Genomic DNA, 20,878 nt, shown 5'->3' with positions numbered 1-20,878 from the left:
GCTGTTTCATCTGTCCAGGCCTTCAGGACAGCATTGACTAACTGAAGGCACATATTAAAGAAAGAGAGAGAGGACAGCTATCTTTTGAAAAAATAGTGCACCTTATATGCAGTTTAGCTGTGGTAAGCTTTTAAGTAAAGGTGAGGACAGGCTAATTACTTTTCAAAATATGTTATCGACAGGACTGGAAAGAAATCATTTAAGATGGTACAAAGGGTGTAATTAGGAACAACAGGAAAGGATTCAGCACCATATAATTAATAATAAGTTAGAAGGAAGCTTCTTGACAGTACGTCTATGGGGCTGTGGAACAATCTTCCACCTGAAAGGCTGGAAGCTCCATCACTTGGGACATTTAGTAACATACAGGGCAAAGCACTTGAAAATGTAATGTAGTGAACAGCCAGGCTTTGGTGTAGGACCAGGTCATGAAATGGGAAAGGCCTCTGGGTCTGAAATGCAAGAAGCATCACACATTTGCCTATACAAGTTTGTCCAGAATAAAGTAGCAGCTTCATTTAGGTCCCGATCCAACTCCCAGTGAGCGAACTTTTCCGTTTACCCCAAGGCAGCTGTATTAGACCCTTAGAGAATGACAACTGCAGCCCAAATCCAACGTGCCCCATCTCGCATGTGGCCCTCCACCATGGCACGCGGCTAGCCCCTTTTGTTCGAAGGCACTAAAAACATACAACTAAAGCTTCATCAAGCTTGAAGTGCCTCCTTTGTTGCAACATATGGAAAAGCCTGTTTTCTAATCTGCCAAAAGGTCACACAGGCACATTTTATTCCATTCCTCTTGAAAGATATCTTTCCTAAAATGAGGGATGGGAATAAGAGCGCGGGCTTTGGGCCACCACTAATTCTTGGGATCTGGAAAAAACCCCGTAATCTGTTGCTTGGGGAGCTAGGGACAAGCAGAGGAAGACAAAATGTCAGGCATTGTGCAAGGAAGCTACTTTTCATGATGACAGCTGAGCTGGGCTGTTTGGCTGCAAAGCCCTGTCACTGCTTAGAGCAGAGAAAAAAATTCCCATGACAGAGGGAAAGAGGAGCTGTGAAAGCAGGAGTAAAATGACCATCTGGAAAAGATGAGATCTTAAGGCAGGCAGAGGAACTTGCCTCCATCTGATCTCCACGACTTGGGCCGGGGCATCATTTTTCCGCAGGCCAAAAACCTGTGCGTTTGTCACCAGGCAGTTCCAGGCTCAGGGCAGCTCTGGTGTGAAATGGTACTGTCAAAATGGCACCTTCCTCAACAGATCTGCTCCCTGTTGAAAGCCCTGTTGGCTTAAAGTTTGGCAGTGTTAGTCCGGCTGGGCCAGCAGAGCTGAGCCAGCGCAGTGAGAGACGGAGCTGCATGCCATTGCTTCTCGTGCATCAGCAGTTGAATTGTTTATTCACTTCAAGTACAACGCGTTTGTGCGTGACCTTTGAAAGCACTGATATCATGCCGCATGTGACACGAAGGGAGTAAGGGAGGCTGCAAAACCTTTAATACAAGAAATGCAGAATGCTTTTGCCTGTTTATTAAGCAGCATGTCACACGGGCAGTACCTTTCACCTGCACTCTGTGATCTTTTCCAATGGCCATTTGATTTCCAGGCAAGATTTAAGTTTCAGGCTTTCCCCTCTGATGCCCCTCCCTGGTGTGCCTCTAGGTCACAGCTTCACTTCCCATGCCATCCTGCAGCGGGTGGCGGGCAGCCCACTGGAGTCAAGTCAGCTCCGGAAATCATTTCTCTCCCTTGGCCAAGCCAGACCCAGGACTGGGGACCCTTGGGTCATGCCAGGAGGCATCTAAATATCTGGGGCTCTCTTTTCCTATTAGGAAGGAGTTGATTAAGAGGCAGAAGCCTGAGATTTAAGGGACGATTTAGGAGGAGGAGTGCATATGGGGGTGTGGAGGTCCACTGTTACATTCGGAGTTGTGTTGCTTTCAGTCGCCTTCCAACAGCAGCCACAACACCTTAAAGCAATGTGACTCACTTTACCCATTTTGATACCCAGTCACTATTTCATTAGAAACAAAGGGTGACATGAGTCTAGCTCCCAGCTGATGCTCATCTAATTTACAACGGGATGAGATCAGTCCCAGTTCTACACCGGGCAGCCCTAAGCCTCTCACAAATCCAGTCAAGCCTGCAGTGACAGTCACAGTGGCAAGGGATAGTTAACGATCCCGCTGGCAGAGGACAGCAAAAAGTTTTAAAGCAACAGTTTTGTGCTTATGGATTTTTTTCCTCCTCCCACGCGCTTCCCCTCCCGGATATCCACTAGAGGAAAGAAGATATTGTCAGATCAGAAGCCCAACGCAGAACTTTGCCAAAAGACAGACAGTTTTGAGCATGGCTGCTGATAGGTCTGCTTTATGGGGCCTGGCTGTAGGAGCTGGCACAGCGCTCTGGTGTGGGAAAGCAGCCTGACAGGACACTTGCTTGTGTAATAAATGATTTACAATCTTGGTAACTGTTAAATTAAAGCTTCTTTAGCCCCTTCTTCTGCCGCACAAGAAAAGATCAAATATACTGTCCCTGGGCTCATTTACTGTCATTCTTACCGGGTCAAAAGCCTGGGAAAGATTTCAGTATTAAATACGACTAATATTTCACAGCCCCCTGCTTTATTGCACAAGCCGAAAGGATACCTCATTTCCCCTTTCCATTTTGCATCTTTCTCTCCTCAAGGGCTAAATCCCAGCCATCCTTTTTCTGGATGACAGAACTGGAAAGGAAGAAGGCCATTTAGAGGCAGTCAGTACCGTGCTGCTAATTCTTCAGCTCAAAAAGATCTCAGTTAAGCAACACGAGGCGCTAGGCTCTCCCAGGGGCTGCGCTCTGCGGGGGCAACGCTCCCGTGCCACACGGGCGGGTGGAACGGGGAACTGGAGTCCAGGATCTCTCTGCTGGCAGGGACGAGCGCTGCTGCTGGGCCAGCGCTGCTTGGCTTTTTGTTTTAATGGCCATCTGTCATCACACCTGCAGCGACTCTCAGAGGCCATCAGCTGGAACCCATCCACTCCCATCAATGGCATCAAAGATAATACAACTTTTCATCTTCAGGGCACTATGCAACCTAACTAATCCTCAAAGCTACCAGGTAAGGAGGGTAAATGCTATCCTCATTTTGCTTCTGTAAATTAAGTGACTTGCCTAGGACGTCCAATGGAGAGGGTGAGGAGCTGGGATTAGGACATAATGGTTTCTGGCTCTCAGCCCAATTCTCAAACCATTAGACTATGGATATCTCCGCACAGCAAAAGGAAAGTGCGACTGTAGCACATGCAATATTAATCTAGTTATCCTCCATCCCATCAGCAGTAAAGATAAGGTAGCATGGACTTCACCAGGTACTAACACCCATGGTCCCTACTCTCCCTACAGAATTTGTATTCGGCTTGCTAGCACACCGAACTTCACGTCACCTTGTCTTCACAGCTACTGTTAACTAAATCGAGCTGGTTTAGCCAAACATAGGTAGCACCTTTTACAATCACAATTTAATTCTCCCGTATAGACATACCCTATTGCCCTCTATTAGGCCCAGTGAGGCAACCCTGGCCTTATGTAACCCCATGTGAATTTTTGGCAAAGGTCCCTAGTACAGTCTCCTTCACTTGGTGGGTCTGCACCCCTGGCAACCATGGCCCTTTTTTCTTTACTGAGATCAGCACCTCCCAAACCACGCCAGCAAAACTGGAAGAATTCCCTGAATCAAACTAGGCCTCCAGGTGGGAGCAACAGCAATGAGCAGCAGAGCAGCACGTAGCTGAGGTGCACTGCGGGGTGGGGTGAACAAGGTTTCTGTGCCAGCTCTTGCCCTTTTATGTAAAAGGTGAATGAAGGAGATTATGACAATGTTAGAAAAAAAAGTACTGGAAAGACTCACCTTGATTGAACCACTCCTCTAATTACCAGAAAAGCAGCAAAGAAAAAACAAAAATTTACAGGGAGGAAGAAAATACAAAGGAACAATCACAAAGAAGCAGAATTTCACAGAACCGATTCAAACCTCAGAATTACAGAAATGCAATAACTTTCACTGATAAAAACACTTCCCTCTTCTCCCTTTTGTTCCCGCTGAAAGAATATTCTTTCCCTGCAGGTTCCTTTTCTCCTGTTAGTCATTTGAAAAGATGCTGAAGGGAGTGGGGGGAAAGGAGGCCGACTAGCCCTTTGCAGGGGTGTCTGAAATGCTATGATCAATGACCATGAAATAAAATAAGCAAGAAAAAACTGTAAAGATTAAAAAAAGGGGGGCGAGAGAGCAAGCGAGAAAAAGAAACTGAAATGATCTATTTTCAAGTGCTAGACCTAAAAAACTAAGGAAATTTCAGAGAAGCTACGCAGTAAAAAAGGGAATTTTCTATTTATGATTTTAAAAGCAGACTTACTAATGAATTTTAATTTTTTTTAATGCTAAACTTGCCTGTCCTTCTCAACCCTTCTGATCTGTATACCACTGGCTGGGAGCTCAGCACAGCTACCACTCAATCCTACCCAAAAGAACAGCATGACTTTTTACAGTCAAGAGCAACAAGGAAAAAGTGTTAAAACACCCTTAGGAAAAATAATTGTTTTTTTCTGCTGGACACATAGGGCCAACAACTGGGAGGTCACCGTGTATTTGCCTTTCTCACTGAAGTCAACAGGAGTTTGTCCTCAGCATCTCACAGTTTTGACACCTGTTTGCCCACAAACACAAATGTCCCCAGAAGTTTGGGCTGACAATGCAGAAACCGTAGACCCAGTGACATTGGAGCTGGGCCCAATGGGAAGTGGACGACTTCTGACAAACAAGTGGAACAGCCATTTGTGAGCACTCCTCCTTGGACCTCCGCAATGGTGTGCGGTCCTGCTTGCCCCAGGGAATATTTTTTCACACGTTGACACAAACTGTGTTGCTCTTAAGTGACAAGGTAACCTGCACCCAGTGATGAGAATGGACAGCCCACATCAGTATATATTATTTCCAAGGGAAAATTGCTTTACCTTTTTGGTAGACAGTCCTGGCCAGGCAGGTAAGATTTTCTGCCTTTTCAAAGGTTTTTTTTTTTTCCACTTGCTAAAAAACTATTTTTCAATGTAAATAAAAGATTCAGTCGGCTTGAAAAGAGACTGTAGTTACCACGAAAGCAAATTCACATTACAGTAACTTCTACATATTGTATGCTGATTCAGAAATGGGATACTGAAATTTAGTACAGGGGCAAAGACCAATTTTTAAATTTAGGATCAGTTGTTAGGGCCCAGATTGGGCCTTCAAATTTATGCGCTTAAATTAGAGGCATTCCAAGGCTGACTAGTAATCTGCACTTCAGTACCAAAACCAGTCAGTATGTGGGCATCTATATTAAGGACTGACATAAATATAAAGAAACAAGGAATTAAGTGCCCAAGTAATGAGAAATGAGCACGTTGCCTCCTAATTTGGTTGGGAAGTTGAATTTCTCTCAAGTACCAAGTAACACATATAAGTTGAAGTATTGAAAAGGAAGATAAAAAGGGGCTTACTGAGACACTATTCATCCCCTCTCGAGAAGCAATGTATTTGTGACATTCATACCCAAAAGGGAGAGAACAGGTCTGAAGTGATTGACAATTAAAAGCTACTAGAATCACATTTGCAATTTAAATGAATGCAAGAGTGACAGCATCAAGATTTTTTTGTCTTCTTATTTGGGGGGGGGGGGAGTTGTTTTTCTTTTTTTAAAATGTGATCGTTAGAAGATGTGAAACAGGCAGAGAAAGGACAACTATGCATAGAAATTAGCATGCGTCTCTCTTGCTTCTGCATACAGCAGCAAATGCTTTGGAGCAAGATGGATGGAACTAATGTGCAATTTAGCAGGGGGTTTGATGAATGAACGAACAGCACCCCCTGAATGAGAGGCAGAACGCATCAACCTTTACCCAGCCATGGGTGTCAATGGGCCTGTTCTTACTCCAAAGTACATAACCCCACTTTAATGCTAAATGGAAGTTAAGTGCATGTATCAAGAGGGGAGCAGACCCCGATATCTAGGAATAAACATATGCCCCAAGTCCACAAACATGTAATGCTGCCACTCTGCACATGGATAGCCTCATTGTACCCAAGGAAACTGCTGGTGTAAATGAAGTTACACAAGTGTGCTGGCAGCAGCAGGACTAGAGACCACAATACAGCAGTACTACTCCAAAAACCACTCCAAATTTCAGAGACCTCTCTGAAACACACCTTTAGCTTTCTTCCCACCAAAACAGCCTGCGTCATCCTTCTTCTTCTTCTGAGAGCCTCCTGTGCTCATGGGCTGATTTGCATCTTGCTCTTGGTACTTGTCAGCTCCTGGGACCTCTTTGTGGACGTGATATGAAAGGTTCCTCATGATGCACACACAGTTCTCTACAGACTGTAACAAGAAACTTAAATTTAAAAAAACAAAGGAAGAAAGAAACACCTGTCTATTTGCAACCTTATGTCACATGGGGGGAAATTATAAATCAAAAAATAGTAAAGCCCCCTGAGACAAGATGTAGGGTTCAAAGAGGACTTGATCAAACAAACCTTAATTTCAGTTCTCTCTTATTAAAACTTTTTTTTATTTAATACACTTCATAAATAAGTGCCTATGCAAGAGGTAGGCTCTGTGATCAAAGATACCAACTCACCATGCTTAAAACAGGTTCCCTTAAAGATCAAACTCAATGTAAAAATACAGTGGGCAGCTATCACACCATCATAAACACGCATTTTTAAAATGCAGACTTCACCTCCTCTCCCCCCACACCCGCCCCCTCACAAGACCCGTTTAACTGCAGTACCTCTGGCACAAACTTAGGACTTGCATTGATTTCAATGTGAGCGCAAGCACGTCCCATAGTAACAGCTAATCCTTAACACGTCAGGTTCTAACAAGAACAATTCTCCATAGGTTGCAATGGAAACCATCAGGTGGTTTCAAAATCCACTTACAAAACGGTCTGTGTAAAAGGAAGGATCTGATTAAGTGACAAAGCTTCTGGGGTTGATTCTCTTGTGTAGGTCTCACACAGGCTGGGACTCATTAATTTATAGATATAGATATAGATATAGATGTTTATGTATGTGTGTGTGTGTAGCACTAAGCTAGCATGTGCAGGTGCGTACATATGTGCATTTATGTAAGGCTAAACCACAGCATAAAACTAACAAAGCTTCGTATTAAAATTCGATTGCATTCTGCAATCTCTTGTGTAGATGATGAAGGCATAAGGGCTCCTTATTCACAAGTCACAATATGCTGACATGTTGTAGGAAGTGGTAAAACCAAATAGCCCTTTGAGAGCAAACAGGACTCCAACTGGCTTCACTGGGATTGATGTGTGTCTGCTTGTGGACAGGTTTTGATCTCAGTACAGCATGTACAGTACAAACTCAAAAAAGACTAAGTTCTCTCAGGCAGGGCCTATCTCCTTGGCTGTATTTTGTATAGATTACAACACAACAGGATCAACACTTATAATTGAGGACTCTGGGTATAAATAGAAATCAACTGAGGAGGAGAAGGAGGAGGATTAAAAATAATTGCCATTTCAGCTCCCATTTCAGCTGTCTTTCCATTTGCTCTTTCCCCTTGCATAGTTCCCATGTCAGAAAGACAAGCAATAAAATGGTACCACAGTAGGCACCCAGCTTACAAAATGAGGTACCCTTTCAGCATCTCTTTAGACCAGGGATATCAACTGTACAGCCTGTGGGTCAGATCAGCCTGCAAAGTCATGTCTTCTGGTCCCTGGGGCTCCCAGAGGGGTCTGGAAGTCAAGAAGAGCAGTGGCATGCGTGCACCACCAAGACACAGGGCATGAAGCCAGGTTAAGGATGAACGTCAGCAGCAGGGGACAAATAACAGCTGCGTGAACCCCCACAGTGGCCACCACCCCCTGTCCTGCCACCATGTTTGGAGGTGACTTGTGAAGATCCCCAAGATCCAGAACAAGGGTGGGAAGGCCAGGTGGGTTTGAACTATCTCAGTTCATACTTATATGCTAAGAGCAAAATGCCCTCAGTGTGCAGTGAGGTCAGCACTTGCATCTTAAGAAGCACACTCATCCAAATCAGAATACACAAGAATCACCTTGTTATCTGTATCCTTCTTGCCTACTGCAGACTGTAGAGCATGAAGGAGAGCATCCACCAAGCCATCACATTCCCTCAGTCTTCTGCGAGCTTCTGCTCCATCTGAACTTACATTCCTAACAAAGAACAAACACAATAGAAACATTTAGCATGGAAACCTTTACCATACAGATCACATCTACACCGCTTTCTTTTACAAAGGTTAACCATGGTGCTGGATTAACTGTGGCGGGTTTTTGGCAACACAAAAGGCGATCAAGCAGGGAGAAGTTCTACAAACCTGGACCTCATCTATGTCCAGTGCCTCAGGCATGGACCACACACCTGCAATTCATAAACTCTGAATGAAAACTGTATTAGATAATTAAAAGAAAGAGTCATTGCTCACTTCTCTGGACTTCTGATACAGCCCAACTTAACGGTACAGAGCAGGTTGACAGTTTTCCAGAGAAACAGCGTTTTGTATGAAAGTGCAAACTAATTAAAACTAGAGCCTTTTTGTGGAAATGGATGTTGCATTTTTAACAATGGTGTATTTATGGTGAAAAGCAGAGAGAAAAAAGAAACTCCTAGTATATCAGAGCCAACAACTGAGAAAGCTGGACAAGGGCTTCCCACATTCCCAGGGTGCTCTCACCACCAGAATAACGGCTTGTCTGGGAAGGATCTCTCTTAACCTCTTCTGTTGGAGCTGTCCCACTGCGTACTGATTAAATATTTACTGGAGCAGACGTTTAGACCCAGGTGTACTATACACCCAAAAGAGTGCCCTAACCATGACTGGCTATTACGTATTTGTGAATAAATTTATTTTTCTGTCCAATATTTTACTTTGAAATGCTCATCCTAAGGTAGAGCAAGAAAATTTATGAAATATCAAAAACACTTGTGGAATGGGAAATCATATCCCACCCAACTCTACTCATAAGCTGCATTCATGACACTTGTTCCAGTTAATATCTATACCAGGGCCACCCCAGCAGACCCTACATTTTGAAAATATATTTTATTCTGTGAAATTTATTATCTTAAATACAGATCATTTGTGGAGGTTTTTCTTAGGATTTGTATTGATTTAAATGCAAGCATGAACAGGTCCTAAAGTAATAACTAATCCCCACCACATCTGGTTCTGACAAGAACAATTCTTCATCGGTTGCAATGGAAAACATCAGGCGGTCTGAAGAGTTAGTTATTTCCACACCAAAGACTGGCAGTACATTCCCAATGAATCCCTGGGTATTACAAAATAAGTGAGCAAGCCTCATCATATATATCCATGTTTTTAATTTCATGAGACAACAAAAAGTAGGGGAACAACACACAGAACTGAATTTTATTTCACCAGTATCTCTATGAAGATGATGTTTTTGCTTTCACTTGCATTCAGTTGCTCCAACAGAAACCAGTGTTGAAGATATAGCGCACAAACATCTACCCAAGTGCTAGGCATCTCCCAATGCCTTCCCAAAATTGTCATCCTTCTCTCTTGTCCCCTGTATCATGACTAGGTATTATTATTACCCAGTACAGATATCCATGCTGATGTTCAGACCCCACTGCCCTATGCACTACATAGCCCGTGGTTCCATTATACCAATTCAATCCGATGGCATCCACAAAGAACCCATACTCCCAGTTTGCTGACCTGAGGTGGACCCCAAACTGCTTGTATAATGATATTTTTATGTCAGCAATACTTACGATTTCCAGGACTGCAAATCAACAAGCTCATAATAACACATCATCCCAACTGCCTGAGGGAGGGCTTCATCTGACTGCTTATTGGTTCTGGGAGAACTTCCAGTCTGGTAAAAACCCAATATCCTTGCTACACTACGGGCAGTTCATCCAGGACCCTAATTACCAAGCCCATCTGTGCCCTAGAGAGCTCAAGAGACGCTCAGGAAGTTTGTAAGCAACCTAACACAAAGCAGACACCACAAAGTGTGTCATTAGAGCTGTCACTAAATGCTGCATCTTAGAGATGTAGGCCAGCATTCACTTCTGAGATCCACAGCTATTCTGCCCTCTCTCCACTCAAGTTTACTTCATGTACACTAACTCCTGTACCGGCACAGCAGAGTAGTAGGTAGCCTGACCACATGCGTTCCTCATCTATCTGGCATGCTACCGCATCCCTTGTACACGCTACCCCCATGGGGCCTAACACTCCTAGGTAAGGCAGCCAGATTGCTTGTATTGCTCGCTGCTGCAGACTACGGTGTTTAGTGGTTGACTAAACTTTCATTCTGATCAATCCCCTTGTTTGTGCAAGTACCTCGACAGCAATAGGGAGGAAGTGCACAACACAGATATTTATTGCAGCATCATGTTACCAATGCATGTGTGAGGTTCTCCTACAGGTACAATGATAAAGAGCAGTAATCTGTTCAGACCAGCACCTTTCTCAATTTTGTTCTCTTCCAATACATAGGGATGCAGATGTTCCTACTACTTTAATTCTCCCAGGCCCAGAGGAAGCACATTCTGGCTACTTAAAGAGAGTACCCGTGAAGGAGAACAGTCATCTTTCAGAGTACTCCCCTTTCTCGTATATATTGTGCAGAGCCCAGCAGATGTCTAAATACAGATGGGCAGGGATAAATTCAAAGAAGCTCTTTCTTCACTTGAAAAGCCTTTGTCTCTAGAAGTCACATTTTATAGAAAAATGGGTTTGTGGTCCTAGGCCTGAACTAGTGGTCTGTACATGGATGCAACTCAGCTCTGCAAGTCTGCATAACACATCCCATTTCTTCTATCTGGTTTATATGGTCTTCTCAAGAAAGTATGTCATGGGCTTCTCAAGCCAATGAGTCACTGCCAAAAGTCCGCTCCATCCTACATCCTGTACCTGCACATAGCTTCTGTGTCTGAAATGACAGTTGTTTTAATGGCAGGACTTTGCAAGGTCTACTCCTGTGCAGAGTCAGATCCTTAGCTTCCCACTAGAACACAGTAATGTGGCTGATGTGACTGCAGAGCCACGGACATCATCTTTGAAAACTCATGGCAATTGGGAGAGGTCCTGGATGATTGAAAAAGGGCAGATATAGTGCTCCTAAAGAAAGCAAAAAAGGAGGATTCAGACAACTACACACTGGTTAGATTCATCTCAGTCCCTCGAAAAATCATGGAGCAGATCTTCAATGTATCCATTTCTAAGCAGTTGGAGGAGAAGAAGGTGATAAGGAACAGTCAGCATGAGTCCACCATGGGAAAGTCAAGCCTGACTAACCTGACTGATGCAATGATTGGCTTTGTCGATGTGGGGAGTCGAGCGGATGTGGTATAACTTGACTTTTGCAAGGCTTTTGATACGGTCTCCCACAATATTCTCGCAGGCAAGGTAAGGAAGTATGGGCTGGATGAATGGACTATAAGGTGGATAGAAAACTGGCTGGAGCATCAGGCTCAGAGGGTAGTAATCAATGGCTAGATGTCTACTTGGAAGCTGGTATCAACTAAAGTGCCCCAGGGGTTGGTCCTGGGGCTGGTTTTGTTCAATATCTTCAACAATGACCTGGAAGATGGTACAGAGTGCACCCTCAGCAAGATTGCAGATGACACCAAGTGAGAGGCATAGTAGATATGCTGGAGGGTAGGGCTAGGAGTCAGAGTAACCCAGAAAAATTGGGAGGATTGGGCCAAAAGAAATCCCATGAGGTTCACCAAGGACAAGTGGAAAGTCCTGCACTTAGGAGAGAACAATCCCATGCACCAGTACAGGCTGGGGGCTGACTGGCTGGGCAGCAGCTCTACAGAAAAGGACCTGGGGGTTACAGTGGACAATACACTGAATATGAGCCAACAGTGCGCCCTTGTTGCCAAGAAGGCTAATGGCATACTGGGCTGCACTGGTAGGTGTTTTGTGAGTAGATCCAGGGAAGTGATTATTCTACTCTATTGAGCCCTGGTGAGGCCACATCTGGAGTACTGTGTTCAGGTTTGGGCCCCCTGCTACAGAAAGGATGTGGACACATTGGAGAGAGCCCAGCAAAGGGTAATGAAAATGGTGAGGGGGCTGGGGGACGTGGCTTATGAGGAGAGGCTGAGGGAACTGGGCTGATTTAGTCTAGAGAAGAGAAGACAGAGGGTATTTAATGGCAGCCTTCAACTACCTGAAGGGGAGTTCAAAAGAGGATTGAGCTGAGGCTGGGGCCGGGGCACAGCAACCATTGACAGGGCTGGCAGAGTAGGCAGAGCATAGGGGACTGGTAGGGGGTGCACAGGGGTGCACGTGCCCCCCCTGACGGGGCCAGTGCCCCGCTGACGGCCAACACTGATTCTGTCGGTAAGGCTGGTACCCCCCTGACAGGGTCGGCATCTTCTGCGGGTGCCCCCCCAGATTCAGGGGGCACCAGTCACTCATGGGGCGGAGGATGGGGCCTGTTTGATTCGGAGATTCGACCAATTTGGTGGTTGCTGAATCTCTGAATCAGATTCGACCAAATCGATTCAGGACAGTGATTCAAATCACTGAATCAAATCACTGTCCCCCAAATTGGCTGAATCTGAAGTGAATACTAACCACTTTGCACAGGCCTACAAGCAGCCCCTCGCAGGCTGGAACTCTGCCAGCCTGCAAGGAAAAAGCCACAGTTTCCCATGTTTTCTCCTTTAAAGGCAAATCAATTTTTAAAGTGTATTGATTCATTTGTTCGCAACTCTTTCATATATTTTTGCAACCCACTTGTGAGTCACAACCCACAGTTTGAGAAATGCTGGACTAGATGACCTCCTGAGGTCCTTTCCAACCCTAATTTTCTATAATTCTATGACTCTAATACAGCACAGGCAAGAGAAAATGGTGTATGGTGGCTCGGCAAACATCACTTCCACTATTAGTGCCCACAGCTGGCAGAAAAGTTTTCCTAAAATGCCTCAAGATAGTTTGTAAAGAGTAGCTTTGTATGGCAGGATTTCCCCTTCAGGCTGGCTGCTCTCACTTGATCTAGGCTAGCTCCAGAGTAGACAAAATAAGCCCTTAGAGTGTCAGCTCCTGCAGACATGGATCGAGAGCACAACCTTTCAAATAAATAATATTCATCTTTCAAGCACTGCAAGTGATTTTCTCCCCTTTGCTTCCACTAAAATTAAAGGGAACAAAATGGAAAATGTTAAGGTGTATTCTTTAGAGACATTAACATAGAGAGGGATTTCTAAACATAGATAGTTACTAACAACAGCAGGAAGAAAGTCAGGCTTCTCAGCTTCAGGGTCTTTGAAGCTCACAATCCTAAATTGCAAGATGTTAAATTGCAAAAGTACAAGTTATGAAATCATTGCCCTTTTCCACTTGAAACACGCAGCCAATTTTTCTTCTTTGCAAAGTATAAGGACTGACAATCTAATTCAGCATAATTAACAAATCAATCATAGCTTTTTCCCTATCTCTATGGACAGGTTGATATGTTAATTGGACAACTAAAAGAAAACATTTTCTCAGAGACCTCTCAAAATATAAATATACATTTCACTGTACGCTGCATGTCGTAATAGCATATTAACACATCCAAATTAGATTGCAAGTTAAATGGAGTGATAAGAAAATCTTTTCCCCCAATCAAAACACATCAGCTCAACTAGTCTCTGCCAAAGTGGCGCAGGCGAAGTGAAGAGCAAGGATCTGATTCCACAGGTGCACCTCGAAAGACAATCCTGCAGCACACTTCTTCCTCCACCTATACTAATCCTTTCAGAGCAAAGGCCCAAGAGTAAATTCTAAAGCCAAATCTTTATGAAACTGAAATTAGGATTCAGATTCTCTATGGCACCTTGCAGACAGAAGCTCCACCTTCGAGTACATTTATTGAAGTGGAACATTACTTATTAAGCTTGAGGGTGGCAGAAATGCACTGAGAAAGGCCCACTGGAAGCTGCATGTCATATCTCTTATTCCCTCATTATATTTTCCAAAGCTCTTCATTTCTAGACTTAAGGAAAACTGACAGACTATTAATGAAAAAATGATCACATTATTCCAAACAACTCCTTCCCTCCCTTATCCCCTCCATAATCCACTCAGAACAGAATTGTAAATGGCTCATTTACACTACTACACATATAATGCTTGTTTTGTGCACGTTGTTCTCAGCAACGTGAAAGGATCTTGGTTTCTGCTTTTCTTCTGCTTTATGCATTTCATGATTAACATGCATTGATATGTAAACATGCCAATAAGATGACAAACAGGAAAAAACACTACAAAATACGTCAATGAAGAAAAACTTAGCTTGCCAATATTGGAAATCCTTGCAACACCTTAAGCTAAAGGGGAAAAATGTCCTGAAAATTGAGGCATGAGTGCATTGAGAGCAAATTCCACTGTAAATCACAATTGTACATGAGTGTGTAATGAACCAAAAAGAATAAGACGAACAGTTTATCAATTCATCAAATGCTGAGTGTTAATGTCATTCATAAAATACATGGTTTCTATAAAGGAGTCAACCCCCATCCCATCTTCCCTGCTGGACAATCGGTATCACAATTCCTACAGGCATCTCAGGCAGGTCTGGCTTCTTTGGTAGGTACCCGCTGTTGGGGAATATGCCAGGCATTCCTGGGTCCCTGGGCTCCAGCAGACTGTGGTTTACACAACGAGGAATGACAGAGTTGCAGGCTCAAGACAGCATTTTATTCCAAGCCTGCCAGAAGGTTTAACTCGCACCCTGGCTCCACCAGGGTCTGCGCACCAAAAGCATCATAGAAGAACTAGCAAAAACTTGGGAGTGTAGATATTGCCCTTTGCTATCTGGTCTCTTAGCTGCCCTGGCAGTACAAAAGGACTTTAAAAAAAAGTAGCTAGGAACAGCTGTTTCAGAGAGGAATGCTTGGGTGGCACAAAACCGTCTGCATGAAGCCTGACTGCACTCAAAAGGAAAGCCGAAGAAAATGAAGTTTAAAAAACTTGCTTCTTAGCGGTGAGTGATAAAAAATAATGAATATACCACAAAAAGTCCAGCAGATGTAAAAGAGAATTTGCAGAATGCTCAGGCAGTTCCATGCTCCACAGAAAGAGCATGGGCTGGGTGGTCATGGGTCCAGAAACTTTCAGCAATGCATGCAACAGATCTGGATGCTCCATACAGAGACCAGATTTGTACCAGATAGTGATCGCTTCTACCTCTCATATGCAAACACCTGAAAACATCTAATCGGAAGAGAAAGAAAACTCTGTGTTCAAGGTATACAAGATAGGAAACAGAATAGTATATGGGGTCAGAACCTTGGCTGGGACACAAAGTAAGCTCTGTTGTCTTTCATGAAGCTAAGCTGAAGTTGAGCAACTGAGGATCTGGCTCCTGGTATGTGGAATCAACACACGTCTCAATGACTGGCCTGCAGCAGCACTTTGCATGTTCTAAGAAATAAAATCTGAGAAGTTTTTTTTTGTTTATCAATCTGGAAAACACAGGACTCAGAGCCCTGTATGACCTTTCAAGCATCCACAGGCAAAAGCCTGTTATACATGCAAGAAAATCTGGCTGATGGTCCAAAAGGATGGACAGAGGGAAAAAGGAAGGGGTGGGGGTGGAGAGCCTCAAGCTCTTTTTACATGTCAGTGTGACTAACTGCTGCTCCCAGTCTGACTGACTGCACCCTTCCTCTGTTGCTAGCATCTCAGCCTGTCAAGAGCAGGCTTCTGATTTGAGCACCATTAATGCAGCAACTCTTCACCAATGTGAAAAGTGACTCTAAAAAAATGTGAAAATATATTTTGGGGGGACATGTTGCATTGGTGGAAATTCAAGTAATTAGAATCTGGAGAAAAATCTTCCTGGAATCAATGCAGGGGTCAAAATAAAGGGACCAAGGGCCACCTGTGTTTAGTGGCCATTAAGCTAGCATGGTTCAAGCATGTCAGGTCTGTAGCCAATGGGGCTAGGGACAGAAGTTACACATAAAGCAGTTTAAGTGATCAGATCAGAAACTGGATTCAACCTGTAACAGAACAGAAGTTTCATAGAGTTTCATAGTTGGTCGGGTCGGAAGGGACCTAAGTAGATCATCAAATGCGACCCCCTGCCCTGGGCAGGAAAGGATGCTGGGGTCAAATGACCCTGGCTAGGTGATTGTCTAGCCTCCTTTTGAAGCCCCCCAGGTTAAGAACGAGCACCACTTACCTTGGATGTTGGTTCCAGATCCTAGCCGCCCTGACTGTGAAGTAGTGCTACCTGAGAGCGGAGGGCTGTAAGGAGGCGCTCCGCTCTCAGGATTATGTTATTACATTCTATTTTAAGTTAGATTAAATTGTATGTGCTCTCACTGTGTTTTACTGGGCTGTATCTTAGTTTAGGCAAAGGTTTTGGTTGTTTTGTCGTGTGCTTGATGTTGCAAAGTGTTGTGTTCAATACAGGCTTGCTTCACAGAAAGGACTATTCTTGTTCAAGATTTTATTAATTCAACTAAGGTTACCATACGTCCGGGGTTTTCCCGGACATGTCCTCTTTTTTGACCCCCTATCCTCTTGTCTGAGCAGGTTTTTTAAATACAAGCAAATGTCCAGGTTTTTGCTTTGCCTCTGCTTTCCCGGGCACTAGAAGCTTGGCTGCTTGGGGCTGGGAGCAGTGGGGAAGGTGATTGGCTGTCAGAAGTCATGTGCTCTGCCCGCAGATCCAGACAAGCTGCTCTCAGGTGAGAGAGAGAGAGAGAGAATGTGTGTGTGTGTGATTGTGTGCATACGTGTGCATGCGGAAACCGTGTGGGCAGCAGGGCTGGGAGGGTAGGGGGTCAGGAGTGAGGGGCACCGGCAGGACTGGGGCTTCAGGTCAGGAGTGAGAGGCACTGGCAGGGCTGGGGAGGCTGTGGCTTAGAAGTAAGGGCAGAGGCAGGGGGCATATCACTGCCCTCCCACAATCACATACCCCTCCCCCCTCCCCTCCACAGGTGTCATCTTTTTTGATACTGGAAATATGGTAACCCTAGCCACTACCTTTTTCCCCACCCCCCTCCTCAGTCTGGCAGCAGCTGCCCCAGCTCCTTTGAGCAGGGGACTGTGGGAGGGGGGAGGAGGGGAGGGGGCAGAAGGCTGATAGGCACTACCCCCCACCCAGGCAAATCCAGGTTGGAGTCCTGTGGCCTAGACCTGGACCTGTGGGCCAGGGAAGGGATTTAAACCCCCACCCTCCCATGTGCTAGCCCCTAGCTGGTGCCTGGCCATGACCCCTCTGCTCCAGCAGGGAGGGGTGAGAGCCTTGGAGGGCTTTCTCTCTTCCCTCCCCTTTGGCAGTGGCTGGCAGGTGTGCTCTAGCAGCCCTGGCTTCTAGCTTGAGCCATTGCAGGCACATGGCTGCATTTCCTGAACCAAAAGTGAATGTCTGTTCATTTGCTAATCGGTTCAATCTGCACAGTTTAAACTAACCTGCAAAGACTGAATCGATTCAGCCTCAGCCTTTTTGACTGTCTGTATCTAACCTGGCACACCAATGCAGTGATGTGGCTGTCACCACATCTAGCCACCTTGGACTTCCTAGCCTGAATAACCAGGTATGCATTTACAGTTGGGTCATTTGGATGAGTCTCAAGTGAGGCTTGAAGTCAGTACAATACTCTGAGTACAGTGCAATCCTTTGGCGCTGTAGCAAGATCTCTGCCCCTGTACCTGTAAAGGAGAGGTAACTGGATGGAACTGTGTGGCTTGTGTTTCACGGGAGCCCGGGCTAATGATTTAACGGTCCCATCTGGCCATACAAATCTATTAATTTCATTGGTACTGTCATCACAGATGAGTTTTGATCTTTGCTGCTCTGCACAGAGGTACTGAAAACCGGGTTTGCTCTCAATAGCTCCCCTCTCTTGTTTTCTACCCAAGGAGCAATCTCGCTCTGTTGACTCCTGCTTTTTAATATCTCCCCAAAAGAGAGCCAGAGCAGTATAAATAATGAAGAAGTTCAATAAACATCACATTTTAAAAACAGAGATCGCATCCTTGGGATACATAAATACCAATGCAAAGCTTAACAAATAAAGATATTCTTAGGATAAATATATCCCAGACTGTATCCAAATGAATGATTCTGCTAGCAGTCAAATTTAAAATCACCTTCCACAATAGCCTAAGTGCAGTGGATAGGCAAAAGACCCATCCTGTGGCTGATTTCAAATAAACAGAAAAGCACAAAAACTGTATTATATACTTGTAGACCAAAATTCAACATCCACAACCTTTCAGCTGAAGGAGAAAATGACCTGGATTTTCTCCCAAAGTCTCAAAAGTCTTGCACGCCCGTCTGTAGGCAGAACTAATGAAAGAGGATTTATGTTGCTGTTTAAATATCTGCTTTCCCTGGGAAAACAAAACGGAGGAGCACTGAGTAAATGTTAAATAAAAGTAAATACCTACCAGCATAGAAACCATCATACTTGGAATTTGGTGGGCTGGTATTAAAGTCTTGGGAAAGTAGCGGGGAAGATGTGAGAAATCCATTCTTACTTTAGATAAAGATATAATTACAATCAAATAGGTCTCTAAATGGTATGTAAGTCTCAATGTAACATTTACGCCTGCAGTAACGGGGCTGGCATTCATCACCTCTGCGATAGGTGAGCCGTCTCTGTGAAAATTGCCCTCAAGAGAAAAGCTTTTAAAGTGATTAAATGCATGGCACTTAATTTGCATTTCTTCGATGCAAAATCAATGATATTTAAAAGAGTGGCAACCTCTCTCCCTCAATTCCAGCCACTCCCCCAACCACCTGAAAGCTCACAGGGAAGAAGCATTTCTTAGGGTAGATAAACAAGAACGTAGGAGAATACAAGGACGACGAGATCAAGATTCCTTTTTTAACTGAAACTACAATTTCCAAGGCCACCTTGATACAAAGCAACAACGCTGTTCTACTGCAGCAATGAAAAGCAACATGGGACATGGATGGCAGGGAACAACACAGCTCATACCATCCTAGCTCAGTACTCAGATATTTTCAGAGCCCCTTGGACCTCTGTGAGTAACGAATAAGTTTTGTGAAAAAGTTATACTGACCTTTTTTTTTTTGATGTTCCTGAATGTGATACTTTGATTTTTATATGGTGTATGACTTACCTGTTTATTGAATGGTTCTTTGGGAGGCCTGGACAGGAGCAGAAACTATTGGACTCATTATAGAGACAGGGCACATGTTTTCCCAATAGCCACATAGTTTAGGTTATTGGTTTTCAGGTGCTCCCTGAATCATTTTCCTTCAAAATAGCTTTGCAGAACTCTATTGGCTTGACAGGCAAGAAAAGTGCCATTAGCTTCCTTTTTTCCACAGTGGAAGTGGGTTAGTTGTATGCCTCAGCTGGGAAGCTACAATATCACGTCCTGGCAAGTCTGATCTAAACATTTTGCCTGCCTCACTCGCTTGCTCTGAGATTCAACGTTAGTCTACAGCCCTTTCCTATTAAAAAGTTTTGTTTTGGATGTCTGCCAAGGGAGACCTGTAAATAAGAGGTGGTAAATGCACTGAATTTCTTAGTGTATTTTATGTGCTAAATGTCCCAAATAGCAATACCACCTTCAGCACATAACGTTTTAAAAACTAACCCTTTCCATTTCAGGCAGGGGTATGAGAATTCCACATGATACAATGAATTTCACTCCTCACTGAATACAAGCAGCTTGACTTATAAATTCAGATAATAGGCATCCTAATAAGCAAGAGAAAGTGAGAAACAGCTTGTGATGCTAAAGAGAGAAGGGTCCCAGGAAGGGTGAGTGGAATAGAGTCAACCCTACAGCATACAACAGAGCAGGGGTGGGCAGGATGGCAGCTCTGGTCCACATCCAAACTCCATTTCCCAGCAGCTCCTACCCATGCAGCTTCTAGCTGGTCTCCCTGGGATCACAGGACCGTGACTACATGGGGCCATGACAGCCTGGGGCCACAATCCCGGGGTTGCTCTGGAGCTGGGGCCAGGGCCAGGATCTTGGGATGGTGACAGCATGGAGCTGGGGCCATGATCTGCTGCCTGCATGCCCCTGCCCGCAAAACCCGTGCTCATTGCAGGGGCATGCGGGGAGCAGAATGCAGCTCTGCCCCACACCATCACTGCCCCAAGATCCTGGGGTCTCCCTGGCCCTGCCCACCCATCTTGCTCCCCGCTGCGGCCTCATCCCAGCCACTCAGCCATGCACCTTGCCCGTGTAAGACCCGTCCCCAGTGGCAGGTACAGAACAGATGGGTTGGCGGTACCCGAGCAGCAGGGCTGGGTCCGGCAACCAGAAGAAGCTGCACAGCTGCTGGGAAATGGAGTCCACCATGGGCCAGATTTTGTCCACTCCTCAACAGTGTCACAGCACTTGGGGGCTGACAGTTAGTAAGACTGGACCAGGCAGCTGAAATGGAGCAAAAGTGATGGTAAGGAAACTGGGAGGAAGCCAAGACCCAGTGGTGGGACTATGAGCAGGTCTCTGACACTGGAGAGGTTTACTAGGGTCCAGAAAGATCATGGGGAGGAGAAAGGATAATGGGCATGGGTAGGAGTGAAGAAGAAACAGATATTTCAGCTCCGCTTAAGCTGCATTTTGGCACGTAAGGATTGAACAGGCCCAGGAGAAAGTAACACAGCAGCAGTAGCTGCCCCACACAATAGAGACCCTTTTACCTATTCAAAATGAGGATCCTTTTTCTTTTAATCTTCTAGCACAGGCAAAGGGCTACACAAGAACCAAGTGATGGAACAAGACTTTGGGAGTTTGGCCGGTGCTCTAGAGACACCGACGTAGTGTAGAGGTGATCGATAAACCTCATTGTTACATACCTCACTACCAAGTCAGAGGTTTTTGATTTAAGAA

General features: G+C 44.8%; 1 protein-coding gene across 13 annotated transcripts in view; it reads right to left on the bottom strand.

The window, feature by feature from the left end:
• ARVCF (ARVCF delta catenin family member) overlaps positions 1-20,878 on the bottom strand; it is a 447,669-nt gene that overhangs the window by 61,926 nt on the left and 364,865 nt on the right. For 11 of the 13 annotated variants that reach the window (XM_059713468.1, XM_019486607.2, XM_059713469.1 and 8 more), the window contains 3 exons: positions 8,096-8,213; positions 6,220-6,391; positions 3,889-3,906 (listed from right to left, as the gene is read on the bottom strand). In XM_059713468.1, coding sequence (XP_059569451.1) covers positions 3,889-3,906; positions 6,220-6,391; positions 8,096-8,213 — 308 coding nt within the window. The remainder of the gene's footprint in view (positions 1-3,888; positions 3,907-6,219; positions 6,392-8,095; positions 8,214-20,878) is intronic. The other 2 variants (XM_019486610.2, XM_019486612.2) reach the window with 1 other exon arrangement.

The sequence above is a fragment of the Alligator mississippiensis genome, chromosome 10 (assembly GCF_030867095.1).
Source record: "Alligator mississippiensis isolate rAllMis1 chromosome 10, rAllMis1, whole genome shotgun sequence".
Taxonomy (NCBI): domain Eukaryota; kingdom Metazoa; phylum Chordata; order Crocodylia; family Alligatoridae; genus Alligator; species Alligator mississippiensis.
Note: the sequence above shows the minus strand (reverse complement) of the source record. Positions and strands in the feature narration are given on the sequence as shown.